The sequence below is a fragment of the Callorhinchus milii genome, unplaced genomic scaffold (genome assembly GCF_018977255.1).
Source record: "Callorhinchus milii isolate IMCB2004 unplaced genomic scaffold, IMCB_Cmil_1.0 Scaffold5, whole genome shotgun sequence".
Lineage (NCBI taxonomy): Eukaryota > Metazoa > Chordata > Chondrichthyes > Chimaeriformes > Callorhinchidae > Callorhinchus > Callorhinchus milii.
This window is the reverse complement of record NW_024704746.1, coordinates 46,676,294-46,690,361: the sequence shown is the minus strand read 5'-3', so window position 1 is coordinate 46,690,361 and position 14,068 is coordinate 46,676,294. Positions and strand designations below refer to the sequence as shown.

Genomic DNA, 14,068 nt, shown 5'->3' with positions numbered 1-14,068 from the left:
GGGGTGAGGTATTTAGATAGGGAGAGGATAAGAAGAATTTTTACTCTTCATTCAACCCTTTCTCCCTAACTTGATGTGATATTGGGCCCCAAAATGTTAAAAGTATTCCATTCGCATTTATTATTCCTCAAAAAAGAAAATCCGTTGAAAGTATAAAGTCAATATTAAAGGTAGAAAGAAAATTATTATTCAGAGAAAGCACAAGAGATAGTAGTAAAAGGCTCAAATTAGTTTCAAATTAAATTTCCCCAAAAAGATACTGGGGTCTAATCTGCCATAATTTCAAACTGGATTCATTAATTAAGGAAACCAGAAATACAACAGACCACTTGTGTAACTCCACTCCAATGCCATCTATTTTCGATTGATGAGTGACATATTGCTGATAAGAGTCAAACACAAATTTATGAATTCAGGAATTACGTTACAAATTGCCACTTATTGCAACAACAACAAAATTACATTTGTTTAGTGCCTTTCAAGTTGGGAGGATGTCCCAAGGCACTGGACAGTCATTGTTTTGGATCCGAGCTGGGAGTCGAGATCGGGGAGGGTGGAAGGCAGGGGGGAAGGAGGGTGATTGATGGCACAGTCGAAGAGAAGGGTCTTGAGATGGGTCCTGAAGGAGCCAAGGGAGTAGAAAATAAAGTATTTAGATGAAGCCAAATCAAATGAACGAATCATGAACGAATCTCCAGAAATTATGGACTAAAGTACTTGTGAATAGCATTCTTAAAAATGTTATTATGAACACAATTACGTGTATCAGCTTGGCTCAATTGGTAGTACTCTTCTCGCTTAGTCTGAATATGGACAAGACGGAAGCCATACTCCTTGGTTCCCGTCAATGTCTTCACTCCTGTGGATCTAAACTCCTCAGCCTCGCTGGGCTCTCCCTAAGACTCACCGACCTAATGTACAACCTAGGCGTCCAGTTCGACCACCAACAGTCCTTCCTCCCCCATATCCAGTCCCACCTCCACCACATTGCCAGCCTCCGACCATACCTTACCCCAAATGCAGCTGAAACCCTTGTGTATGCGTTTGTCACTCACGCTTGGATTACTCCAATGCACTCCTCGCCGGTATCCCCAGCCACTGAAACTCTTGTTCATGCCTTCATCACCTCCAGGCTCGGCTATGCAAACGCCCTGCTTGTCGGCCTTCCCAACTCCTCCCTCCACAGACTGCAGATAATCCAGAACCCTGCAGCCCGTGTCCTCTACCGCACCAAACTCCGTGACCCCATCTCCCCCATTCTCGCGCGACTCCATTGGTTCCCTATCCTTCAGAGGATCCAGTTCAAGTTCCTGGTCCTCACCTACAAGCCCTCCATGGCCTTGCTACCTCTGCGACCCTACCAACCCGCCCGCTCCCTCCGCTCAGCTGGCTCCGGCCTGCTCCACGTCCCTGACCCACCCGCCCCACCATTGACAGGAGAGCCTTCAGCCACTCTGCCCCCAACTTCTGGAATTCCATTGCCCCAATGACTCCGCCTCACCCCCTCTTTAGCCTCTTCAAGTCCCGCCTCAAAACCCTCCTCTTCAACCATGCCATCAGTTACACCCCCCTTCCCCTCCACTCCCTTCTCCCCCCCTGACCCCAGCTCGGGTCTGAAATGCTGTACACTGTCCAGCACCTTGGGACGTCCTCCCGAAATGAAAGGCGCTATACAAATGTAATCTTGTTGTTGTGTTGTTGTTAAAGATCCCATGGCACTATTCAGAAGGAGAAGGGCTTTTATCCCAGTTTCCTGGCCAACAATCCCTCATATAAAATCAGCCTCTCACTCCATGGCTGTGCTCCCAAGGTTTGTGGAACATTGCTGTGCCCAAACTTGCTGCCATGTTCACTCACAAAATACATACCGACAATACACTGTGAAGCTCTTTGAGACGTCTCAACGATGAGATAATGATGTATATTAAATGCAAGCATGATTATTATATTACTGTTACTTACTTCTTATGTTTCTCCATTTAGGTACTGGAATTCTTTGAGTAACCTGGTAGCATCCCTTTTGAACTCAGTCCGATCCATTGCTTCATTATTGCTGCTTCTGTTCCTTTTCATCATCATTTTTTCTCTGTTGGGTATGCAACTATTTGGAGGAAAGTTCAACTTTGATGAGATGGAAACCAAAAGGAGTACATTTGATAACTTTCCTCAGTCCCTTCTCACGGTCTTCCAGGTAGGTGATTGGCTAGTTTAATAGCCATTAGTACTGAGCACATTAGTCTTTTAAAGGACTAGATTGGTAGTACTATTCAAGGAAGATCCTATGTTACTTAATTGAATATCCTGTTGAACTATTTTGTGGGTGTAAACACCTTGTAAAATGATGAGAGATTCACATGAAGAAAGGCCTTCTGGTCCATTTGAGCTCACCTTTGCACATTAACGTTTTTAGGATTGTGACTTTTCTGACTCAATATCGCTTTGACTTCATATTCAAATAACTCATCATTCTTTTTGTCCCATATGTTCTGCAATTAAATGCATTTGTATGAATACACTGGCACACGAGTATGAGTTGAGAATTCTATGATCTGTTCTAATAAACTCCAATAACGTAGAAGAATCATCGGATAAATTTATAGACATCAAATTTACTGCCAGTCATGTGGTGATATGTATAATTCACTATTTATTTATTACATACTGTTTCTAACTAATATTAGATTTAAGTTTATCTTTTTCTATGTTCATTGAACACAGAAAAGCTAGTAGCTATCTGTGAAGGGGTGTTTTTGTGTCTGTGGGTTTGTAATACAGCGTTGATCTTTTTTTTTGTCTAGATCCTGACAGGTGAGGACTGGAATTCAGTCATGTATGATGGGATAAGAGCATACGGAGGGCCATCTTTCCCAGGAATGTTGGTCTGCATTTACTTCATCATCCTCTTCATTTGTGGGAACTGTATCTTTCTTGTATTGGCAGGAGCTAAGATTTTGTGTGGGCTGTGACAGGATTTTGCACAGCCACCTGTTAGAATTTGACCAAACCCACCTCTCCTTGAATTTTTTTTCACACGAATGTTGTTAATTCATATTCAGTCATATGAAACAGAAGGGCTTGAAAGGCAGACTGACTGATGAAGCTCTGTGAGCCAGTGCAGGCTTGATGGATCAAATGCCTTCCTTCTGCACTGTAGATTTCCATATTTCTATGTACAACAACTATTCATTATTTTCAAATTATTCAAAAGTAATTCTTTCCAGACACCGCACCGTAATTTTCATGATGAAATATTTTGATATATGGTTTTCTACAAACACATTAGATTTTGTTTTGGTTAACATAGTAGAAATAACGCTGTCTTATCCCTGTTTAACTTAAGCATGAGGAATAGCCAATTGGTGAAGTATCAAAAGAAAATCAACTCTTTAGGAATTTTTCCTCAGAAAACATTAGTGCTTTCAGGATTGAAATGAAAATTGGAGTGGGAAAGTTAAAAAGCTATTCACAACAACATTTCTAATAATCCCTCCAAAACCAATAACAATAATAAATTAGTCATTTTCTATGACTGTTTGTGGGACATTGCTGTGCGCAATTGGCTGCCGCGTTCACCCACAAATATACAGTCAATTCACTTTACAGTGTGTTCTGTGAAGCGCTTTGGGATGTCCTCCCACCGTGAAAAGCGCTATATCAAATGCAAGGATTATTATTATTATTTGCTGCCCTCTTGGTCATAGATTGGTACACAATGAGGGAAACCTTATTAAATAGTTCATTGTAATAATAAGCTAAAGAGTATATATGTGCACCTCTCATGAGATAAGTGCCTTGACTGTACGTACGAACAGATATTCTATTAAATGTGTTCTTGGCCATTGCTGTGGACAATTTGGCTGATGCCGAGAGTTTGACTTCTGCCCAAAAGGAAGAAGAGGAAGAAAAGGAACGCAGAAAGCTTGCCAGGTAATGGCTTTTTCATACTCTTTTTAATTCCCTTCATTTGACCAATGGTAGAACTATTACTCCTGATTCTTTTTAGTTCAAATGTAACTGAATATTTTAGTCTTTTTAACAATATTCAGTACATCATCAGGAAAGATACATAGTGTATGACACTATACAAGACAAATAGAACATGTAGCATAATCCATATTTGGTGGTCTGTCTTGTAATCACTGGATATTGTATTTAGAAAGTATGGCACTGATTGAGAAGCTGGTCTCTTGCTGCCCTCCAAGAGCTCAGATACAAAATGATATTGTCAAAGTGCTGGAAATACGTCCCCAGCCACCTTAACAGTCAGGTATGAGGAAACATAAACAAGCAGGCCAGGAGAAACAATTTTTTTTTGTCATCTAAATAACAGAAATATATTTTCCATTGGTGTCATTTGGGAAGGCATTTTTCTTTGATATCCTTTTGTTAAGGTGTCAGCCTGGTTCAGTTAGTAACATTCTCGCCTCTTAAGTCAAAAAGTTGTGGGTTCAAGTCTGGGCTGAGCCTTCAGTGCAATGCTAGAGCAGCTCTGCATTGCTGAAGCACTGTCCTTCAGATGAGATGTTAAACTGAGGTCTTGTCTGGCTATTCAGGTGGACATTTAAGATCTTGTGGAACTATTTGAAAAGAGAAGGGACTTTCTCCCGGTGTCCTGTTCTTCAATCTCCTGGATAAAATTGGTCATTCACTTCATAGTTGTTTGTGAAACACTGCTGGGTGCAAATTGGCTGCTGTGTTGACCTACAAAATACACAGTCAATGCAGTTTATAGTAAATTCTGTAAAGTGTTTTGAGATCCCTCCTGACATGAAAGGAGCTTTGGCAAATACAAGGATCATTATTTTTAAACAGTTTAAATTTACATCCATGTTGCATAAGCATAAGCCATTTACAATATTGAAAAAATTTACATTGAAAAAAATAGGTTAGGTTTACACTTCTTTGTTAACTTTTCTCAGAATTTAGAAAATGTTTTGTTAATTTTTTAGGACTTCAAGTCCGGAGAAAACTACAGAGAATGAAAAGCCACCAATAGAGGAAGAGAAGAAGGAAGAAAAAATTGAACTAAAAACGATCACGGTAGATGGAGACATGCCACCATCTACAAAGGTTTGTTTGAACATCTGAAGTTTTCATTGTTAGAAAAAAAACATTTTCCCTACTCCCAATTTTTATTTTTTTCTGCATCCATCTTGTTAGGTATGCCCCTACTGTGCCATGCAACATTCCCTGGCAACCAGGCATGCCGACAGCTTCCTCCCAGGCATCTGCCTCTGGCACCTTTGAGCTGGCCACCAGAAGGGGTACAAGAGTGATCAAAGGTGACTCCTTCAACACTTTTCCCTCCTTCCTTATTTGGGCTGAAGCTCTTGCTCTCCATACAGCACATACCCAATGTGCTGTGAACCAGCTGCATGTGGGTGCTAGTCCACATCCATGTCATCATAAACTGGAACAGCAGAGTGTTGTTTCCCTGCCAAGCTTCCATCCCTATTGTTGCTCAATAATTTCTGCATAAGCCATTTACAATATTGCAAGTTTTCTATGGTTTGTGAGGGGCTATGAGTTTCTCGCATATCATTACAGATCTTCTTTTAATAGAATAGGAACCCAACCAAATTAAAATTACCTGATACTTTGTCTTGTTAAATCTACGCCATGAAGACACACACCTTGCATATAATCACTTATACTGTTCTATGTCTACATAGTTTGGTGCACAGTTCATCTCCCATCACTGTGACCCTAAAAAAAAACAATAGTCCACAGCATGCTTAGCAGGCTGGTGATGTGAAAAAGATGGGTTGCTGTATTTTAATCTGTGTGGAAGAAAGCGAGCGAAAGAGAAGAGTGGAAGAGGGGAGAAAATGAGAATGAGAGAAAGGCGGAATAGAGAGCAAGTAGAGGTAAAGAAAGAAAGAGAGAAGCAGCTTTGTACCAGTGGGCAGGCAAAATATTCTGGGGAAACTCAGTGCATGATCTCTGTTGAAATCAAAGATGATTTGTTTGCAACATGACCTGTTCCAACAAAGAGTTGTAACTTGTTTGTGTGGATAGATTTGATGGCTTTTTGTTTCACACAGAGGATTGTGGATAATCTTCAATGATATCCTGTAAAGTTGGGTTTGCCTCCAGGAGTTTCCATTGAAACAATCGAGCAGTGTGACATTTTACAGGAGGCCAGTCAATGCTGAAAGAATGATTTAACTGACAGCCCATTTCTTTATGTGCTCCAGATTGGATTGGATGAATACCAGGTTGAAGAGAATGAGGAGAAGAATCCCTATCCTACCAATGAGTTCCCAGGTAATATCCCTGGGATTTCTCAGAGAAGCCCAGTCTTCAGTTTTTGTTGTCTTGTTTCAGTTTGATCATTTATACTCTTCCAATAACTTTTAAAATAGGAGTTTGGCTGTCTGCATAACTTTTAAAGGCTAGAAGTCACAGAAGGCAGAAATTATGAAGGAGAGGGATATAAATGAAGGATGGAGATCAAGAAGAGTGAGATGGGCACTGATCTTAGTGGACAATAGTCAAGGTCAATTTTAGGGGGGGAAAGACTGATCACCAAAGTAAACCTATTGAAAATTATGAATATAAATTATGAGGAAAATCTTATCAACTCTGCTTGATGACATTGAGGTGACATTGAACTCTTGTATATTCAACAACAAGATTCCATTTATAGAGCGCCTTTCACGTCGGGAGGACGTCCCAAGGCACTGGACAGTTGGGTCAAGGACCCGAGCCTTGGGGGGAAAATGGTCAGGGTGAAGGGAGGGAAGGGAGGGAGCGAGGAGGGGGGAAATGGTCGGGGTGAGGGAAGGGAAGGGGCGAGGAGGGGGTAGAGAGTCGAGAGGGGAGCTGAAGGCACGGTCAAAGAGAAAGATCTTGAGGCCGGCCTTGAAGGAGAAAAGGGAGGAAGCAAGGCAAAGGCACTGGGGGATGGAGTTCCAGAGCCTAGGGGCTGAGAGGCTGAAGGCCCGGCCACCGATGGTAGGGCGGTTGGGGCGGGGGCTGTGGAGCAGACCGGAGCCAGAGGAACAGAGGGTACGGGCAGGTAGGTAGGGGGATAGTAGGTCAGAGAGGTAGGAGGGAGCAAGGCCATGAATTCAGTATATTATACTCTTGACAGTTACAGACACTTCCTGATGATATTGCATTTTGCTTTTGTTGCTAAGAAATGTGTATTTAGAGAAACCAAATGTACCAATGATGAGTCTGACAAATAGAATATAATTTAAGCAATCCTGACAAGCTTGAATATTGTAATTGAAGGTAGGCAGCTTGAATGAAGGATTAAGTACCAGGTCACAGTCCTTCAATCAAGGTGAGCTGCCTTCCAATGCAAACTCTGCATGATATAATAGCAATAATACGAAAGCTCAAGGACTGAGGGGTACTGCCAAACACCGATAGACAGCTTGATTGAAATGGCATTGCCTGGTGTTTAGTGTGGAATGTGAAAGAAGTAATAATCTGTATAGGCAGGAGTGGGATGTTTTGAACATGTCTATCATTATTCATTGCTTTGTTATATATACCAAATACTCTGTTTAGTATGACAACAAGGTTTTGAGTTTTCTTTATACCTTTTCTAGAAAATCGCCTGCAGGATCACTTTTAGGGCAACTTCACAGTGGACCAGATCCTATATCTGCTGCTGCTGGACACTTTTACGATTGTTTCTTCTTTTAAAATCATGTGCATTAAATCTATGATTAAATATTTTCCAAGATATATTTGGTGATTGATGTGATTAAGCATGGTTAAAGTGACTTGCAAGGAATGCACCCTAGCCATCTTTCTTTCAGGTACACTAAACCAAATTGCATAGGTTCTTCCTATATGAATGTAAATCAGCTGGTGGAGATACTGTAGAAGAACTGGTGGGAGCATTATAAAACCTCTGCTTACATGAAGCCTTGCTCCTGCCACTTCTGAGAACTTGCTTTACAAATGGGTTTACTTGCTGTAGTTATTTGCAAAATTACTTTCTTAACTGCCTTTTATTTTTGCAAATAACCCTAATATTTCTCCTCTGTCTTCAGTTCTGGAAATGGCACCTAGTGCATAGAAAGCAGATACATTTTTTCTGTAGATTAAAGCAAACTGAAATTATCATCACCATCAAAACAATTATTATTCAGATAATAACTTAAAACTTAAGATAATAACTTAAAATATCTAAATTCGCAGATAATACTAAGCTAGGTGGGAGAGTAAGCTCTGAGGATGACACAAAAAGATTGCAAAGGAATATAGATAGGCTAGGTGAGTGGGCAAGAAGGTGGCAGATGGAATATAATGTGGGGAAGTGTGAAGTTATTCACCTAGGTAGTAAAAACAGAAAAGCAATTATTTTCTAGAGGGGGAGAGACCAGATAGTGTCAGTGTTCAGAGGGATTTGGATGTCCTTGTACACCAGTCACAAAAAGTTAATAGGCAGGTACAGCAAGCAACTAGGAAGGCTAATGGCATGTTGACGTTTATTGCAAAAGGGTTAGAATACGAGAGTAGGGAAATCTTGCTACAACTGTATAGGGCCTTGGTGAGACCACACCTAGAAATATTGTGTGCAGTTTTGGTCTCCTTATTTAAGAAAGGACATACTCGCCTTAGAGGGGGTGCAGCGTAGATTCACTAGGTTGGTTCCTGGAATGAGGGAGTTGACATAGGTTGAGTAAACTAGACCTATATTCTCTAGAATATAGAAGAAATTGGGGTGATCTTATAGAAACATATAAGATTCTTGTGGGGCTTGACAGAGTAGACAGTGTGAGACGGTTTCCCTGGTGGAGAATCTATAACTAGGGGTCACAGTCTTAAGATTAAAGATCAGCCTTTTTGAACAGAGTTGAGGAAACACTTCTTCACTCAGAGGGTAGTGAATTTATGGAATTCTCTACCCCAGAAGGCTGTAGATGCTCAGTCCTTGAACATATTCAAGACTGAGATTGATAGATTTCTAAAGGATAGGGGGATATGGGGATAAGACGGGCAGATAGAATTAGGTTAGAAGATCAGACATGATCTTATTGAATGGCGGGGCAGGCTCAAGGGGCTGAATGACCTATCCTGCTCCTAATTCCTATGTTCCTATAGGAACACTCATAATTTCACATCTACATTATATCATTTTCAATTAAACTTCTTGTAAAACATACTCTGTTTATCCATTTGTTGGTTTCCCAGAACTGCAACCCAACTGAAATTTAGTAGATCATAGAATTCAATCTCTATCCAAACATTATATATAGTGCCTCAATATGCATTACCATTTTGCAGGCGTATAGTTCAACTCTTTTCAAATATCTATATCAAACAGTTCAGCCAGATTAAATTGTCTTAGGCTATCTGATTATGTCACACTTTCAACATCATCCCTAGCTTTTATTCATTGGGTAAAGTCCTGATATACAGTTAATTCTGGGCAGTGTGTCACTTCCTGGTGTTCAAATGAATTACAGCCCTAAACAAGGGCACAAAGAAATCGAGCAGCCACTAACCTGTAAGATGATAATGAACATGCGTTATACATTACTGAGATTTATGTCAGCCTAGCTCAATTAGTACTCTCGTTTCTGAGCCAGAAGATTGAGGGGTCAAGCCTTATATCAGGACTTTAAACTCATAGTCTCACCTACACTGCAATGTAGTCTTGGGGTGTGCTGCATTGTCAGAGGTGCCATCTTTTGGATGAGCCAAGGTCCCATTTGCCTGAAAATTAAAGATCCATGTTCTTATTCAAAAAGAGAAGGGAGTTCCTACAAGTGTCATGACCAACAATCCCCCAAATAAAATTGCTTATTCACTTCATGGCTGTTTGTAGGTCACTGATGTGTGCAATTTGGCCGCCATGTTCATTTACAAAATATACAGTCACTACACTTTACAGTAAATCCTGTGAAGTGCCTTGAAACATTCTCCCGAAGTCAAAGGTACCACATCTAATAAGATTACTTTCATTATTATTTTTAATAAATCGAAGGATATTTTTCTCCTCAGGTGAAGAAGAAGAGGATGAGCCAGAAATGCCTGTAGGACCACGTCCCCGTCCGCTTTCTGATCTGCAGATGAAAGAGAAAGCAGTTCCTATGCCTGATGCGAGTGCATTCTTTGTGTTCAGTACAACAAACAGGTACTCTCCACTATACATTCACGTGAAATGTTACAGCAATATTCTAAGTTATTTATCAGGAAATGTAAAAATCAGCTAGGCTTTCTGCTCCAGATTGCTATCTAGGGAACCCCTACCCTTTCTGTAAAGGGCATATATTCAGCATTCAAGGGAGGACAGGTTTGGGTTACTTTTTCCAGAGACATAATTCCCAGTTAGAAGAAGGATCATTTGCATGACTCAGAACCCTTATTAAGGAATTCTGTTAAGGGATCCTGCAATCTGGACTCCAGTGCCAAGCTGATTTTACTGTGCTATTCTAACCTGCAATGTCAGAATGGAATAAGATTGCAGCTGATACAGAACACTGTGTCATGTCAGCATAGTTCATGGTTTAAAATCTTCTGGTTAGAGACAGCCTTGGAAAAGACCATTTGTTTAGAACCTGTTTGAAGCACTCCAGGACGCTACCCCACGTGAACAACAACAAAATTACATTTGTATAACACCTTTCTTGTCGGTGAAGGCCGACAAGTAAGGAGTTGGCGTAATCCAGCCTAGGTGTTATGAATGCATGTGTGAGGGTTTCGGGGGCCTGCGGTGTGAGACTAGGGCGGAGCCAGGCGATGTTGCGGAGGTGGGGGTAGGCAGAGTGGGTCATGGCATGGATTTGGGGTAGAAAGAATAGTTGAGAGTCAAACAAGATGCCAAGGTTTCGGACTGGCTCAGTGAGGTGGAGTGTGCATCCTTGGATGTTGATGCTGTCAGTGTCTGAGGTGTGGAGGCGCTGATGGGAGCCAATCAGGAGGGCCTCGATCTTGTTGACGGTCAACTGAAGAAGGTTAGCTCTCATCCAGGACTTGATGTCTGACAGACATCAAAGGTGTCTGTCAAAGGTGGAGTCCATGTGGAAGTTGACCCCATGTGTGCAGATGATGTCACCAAGAGGGAATATATAGATATTGAAGAGGAGGAGACCAACAACAGAGCCCTGAGGAATGCTGCACGAGGCAGTGTGGGGGCATGAGGAGAAACCTCCGTGGAGATGAAGTGGAGACGGTGTGTGAGATAGGATCTGAACCATTCAAGGACAGAACCATGAAGGTTGAGGTGAGAGAAGAGGCGATGGAGGAGGATAGAGTGGTTAACAGTATTGAAGGCAACAGAGAGGTCAAGGAGGATGCGGAGGCAGAGAGCGCTCTAGTCGCAGATGGGCAAAATGTCATTTGTCACTTTGACCAAAGCGTTTCTGTGCTGTGGGCGGCACAGAAACCCAATTAGAGGGGTTCATGAAGGGAGGGAGTGCCGGGAGAGGAAGTAGCAAAGCTGGGAAGCAACGACTCATTCCAGTACCTTGGAAAGGAAAGGGACATTGGAGATGGGGCGGTAGTTTGAGAGCAGGGAGCAGGGTGAAGGGCACTATATAAATGCAAGTTGTTGTTGATGTGTTGAGCTTGTTCTCCTGCACAGTCTAAACCTTGAAAGTAGGAACAGTACCTTTGATGCGTGCCACCACAGATCCCTGTATACCTGTAAAAAAGCAGGGTTCAACATCTTGAAACAAAAGTACTAAAATTAACATAATTTCAAAGTTGGTTTGCGATCGCAAATATATTTTTAAAAAGTATACCATGAAAACAACGTGGAAAAATGTAGATAATAGGGAAACTATTTTTTAAATGTCAAACTAAAATATTTTTAAAAATGTATGAAAGAAATAAAAAATAAAATTAAAGAGCAAATCTATTCCATTTGTTTTGGGTTTTGATATCAATATTGTTACAATAAATATTTAAAACTAAGTAGTAATAAGTAAAATGGTTACCTGATATCACTGGACAATGCTGACATGGGGAGCCAAATCTAGAAAATATTCCATACCCTCGTATTGACATTTAGATGTAAAAAGCAGGAAAAAAAACTTCAAACAAGCAACATTTGCCTGCAATCCCACTTGCACTTTTGGCTTGTTTCCTTATGGTTCTGTTTTTATCTGAGGGATAAGCCTTTCACAGATTTTCAGCACAGGATCTGGCATAAAAGATTATCAATTCACACTAGCTCCAACCTTCAGGCGAGAGGAGGCATGTAACAATCACACGTATTACACTATCAAAGCTTATTAGTATTTTGGTCTCTTTTTCTTAAATTATTTTTTCAAGTAATCACATTGCATTTAGTTTGAATTTCATGTTTGCAAGGTAAGGATTTGTCATTGGTATGAAATTAAAACATGCCCAGTTTGGAATAAGCCACCAAGATGTAGAGTAAAGCTCCTTCTCTGCCCCATCAGTGCCTTTGTTCCAGACAAAAATGCTTATCTTTAAAATGGGCCTGTAGATCCAGTGTTTGCGGATTGGATTCTTAATGAAATCAGAGTTTAATTTGCTATATCTATTGCTCTGCAACATCCCGTCCTTCTAGCTGTGCAGAGGATAAATCATGGAAGGGGAAACATTTACAAGAAAAATTGTTTCAAATAGATTTACTTAAAATGTATTTATTTGAAGATCTGATCTATAAATATCTGAATTACAGGTTTCGTGTGCTGTGTCACAGGATCGTCAATGACAACATTTTTACAAATCTTATCTTATTCTTCATCCTCTTGAGTAGTATTTCATTGGCAGCAGAGGATCCCGTCCATCAGTATACGCGCAGAAACCAAGTACGTTTTATAATACAAAACTTTTGAGATCACTTGTTCCTGTCTCATCTGGGCTGCAAGAAAAAAAACATTGTAGAGCTACTCAATAAGTAGTTTTATTGTTGTCATTTTAAGCCAATACATTAAAATAAATACACTAAGTAGAATTTAGATTACATTTAAAATATTTTTGCAAATGAAACCATTGTAATTTCCCCATTTTGATTTGATTTTCTCTTCTTATCCTCTTCTTCCTTATCTCTAAAAACTATGAATTTTAGTTTTACTGCTGATTCTAATCTGATTGTGGCTTCTGTACCTCTAAAAGCTCTCTATCCTTTCTTCCTTCTGCCAACTCCCACTGGCCACTTTGGAATGTGGGAGCAACTTTAATTGAAATTGATTTTCATTAACTTAAAACTAGATTTACAGACAGCTAATAAAAGACTGAAGATTAGTACTGTCAATACCTGATGTGATTTTGCACGTCTCAAATAGGATTGAGCAGCCGTAAATATGAATATACGGATTAATTCTTTGCTGGGAATCTCATCATGCATCCCTCCTGTCGATTGATGTCAGTCATGCCACACATCATAATTTTTAAAAGAAGTCTTCTCTGAGGCAGCAGATTAGCCTTGTGTTTAGCAGTATTATTTTAACCATAAGCATACAATTTAAACCAATTGCTGTGACGTAATTTTATCTCTGATGTTTACATGGCTGTAAATTGTTTTGGCTTTGCTCGCAGAATTTATGACATGAGATGAACCTTTCAGTGAGATTACTTTCACCCATTTATTCTCTGAGTGACTAGGTCTAGTGTTTGCCAGTAATCAGCTACAGATGGTTTTCTGATAAACCGCAGTAATCATCAATTCTCGTTGTGACTATAATCATGCTCCAAGAATACGGAGCACACTGGTGGATATTTACCATAAAAATAACATACATCGGAGTCGTCATCTAACCACAAGGATAGATGGAAACTGTAAACCACATACCTTTTCCTCTCTAACCTAAGGACATATGTGAATCTTTGAACATATAATCATTTTAATGTATGCATTCATTGGTAAAACTGTCTTATTTTTAGGTGATCAATCGTTTATTGTCTGATTACCACAAATAATTCCTCCATATGGAAATTGTCATGTATTAATGATAAACACATTATACAAGTATCTATTGTGGCACTTGTGTTTGAAGGACCCAAATGGAATTGTTGTGCTAAACTGTTGTGTTAAACTCCATGGTATACACTACAAAAGCAATGGATGCCTGGAAGTGATTGCAAGTCGTTCTCTCTTGGGGTTTAGATGATGTTCACAATACAATCA

The 14,068-nt window shown here is 40.2% G+C and overlaps 1 protein-coding gene across 1 annotated transcript in view; it reads left to right on the top strand.

The window, feature by feature from the left end:
* cacna1c (calcium channel, voltage-dependent, L type, alpha 1C subunit) overlaps positions 1 to 14,068 on the top strand; it is a 270,222-nt gene that overhangs the window by 176,575 nt on the left and 79,579 nt on the right. The window contains exons 14-20 of the mRNA XM_042335422.1: positions 1,984 to 2,191; positions 2,799 to 2,919; positions 3,813 to 3,927; positions 4,950 to 5,070; positions 6,198 to 6,267; positions 9,970 to 10,102; positions 12,620 to 12,749. Coding sequence (XP_042191356.1) covers positions 1,984 to 2,191; positions 2,799 to 2,919; positions 3,813 to 3,927; positions 4,950 to 5,070; positions 6,198 to 6,267; positions 9,970 to 10,102; positions 12,620 to 12,749 — 898 coding nt within the window. The remainder of the gene's footprint in view (positions 1 to 1,983; positions 2,192 to 2,798; positions 2,920 to 3,812; positions 3,928 to 4,949; positions 5,071 to 6,197; positions 6,268 to 9,969; positions 10,103 to 12,619; positions 12,750 to 14,068) is intronic.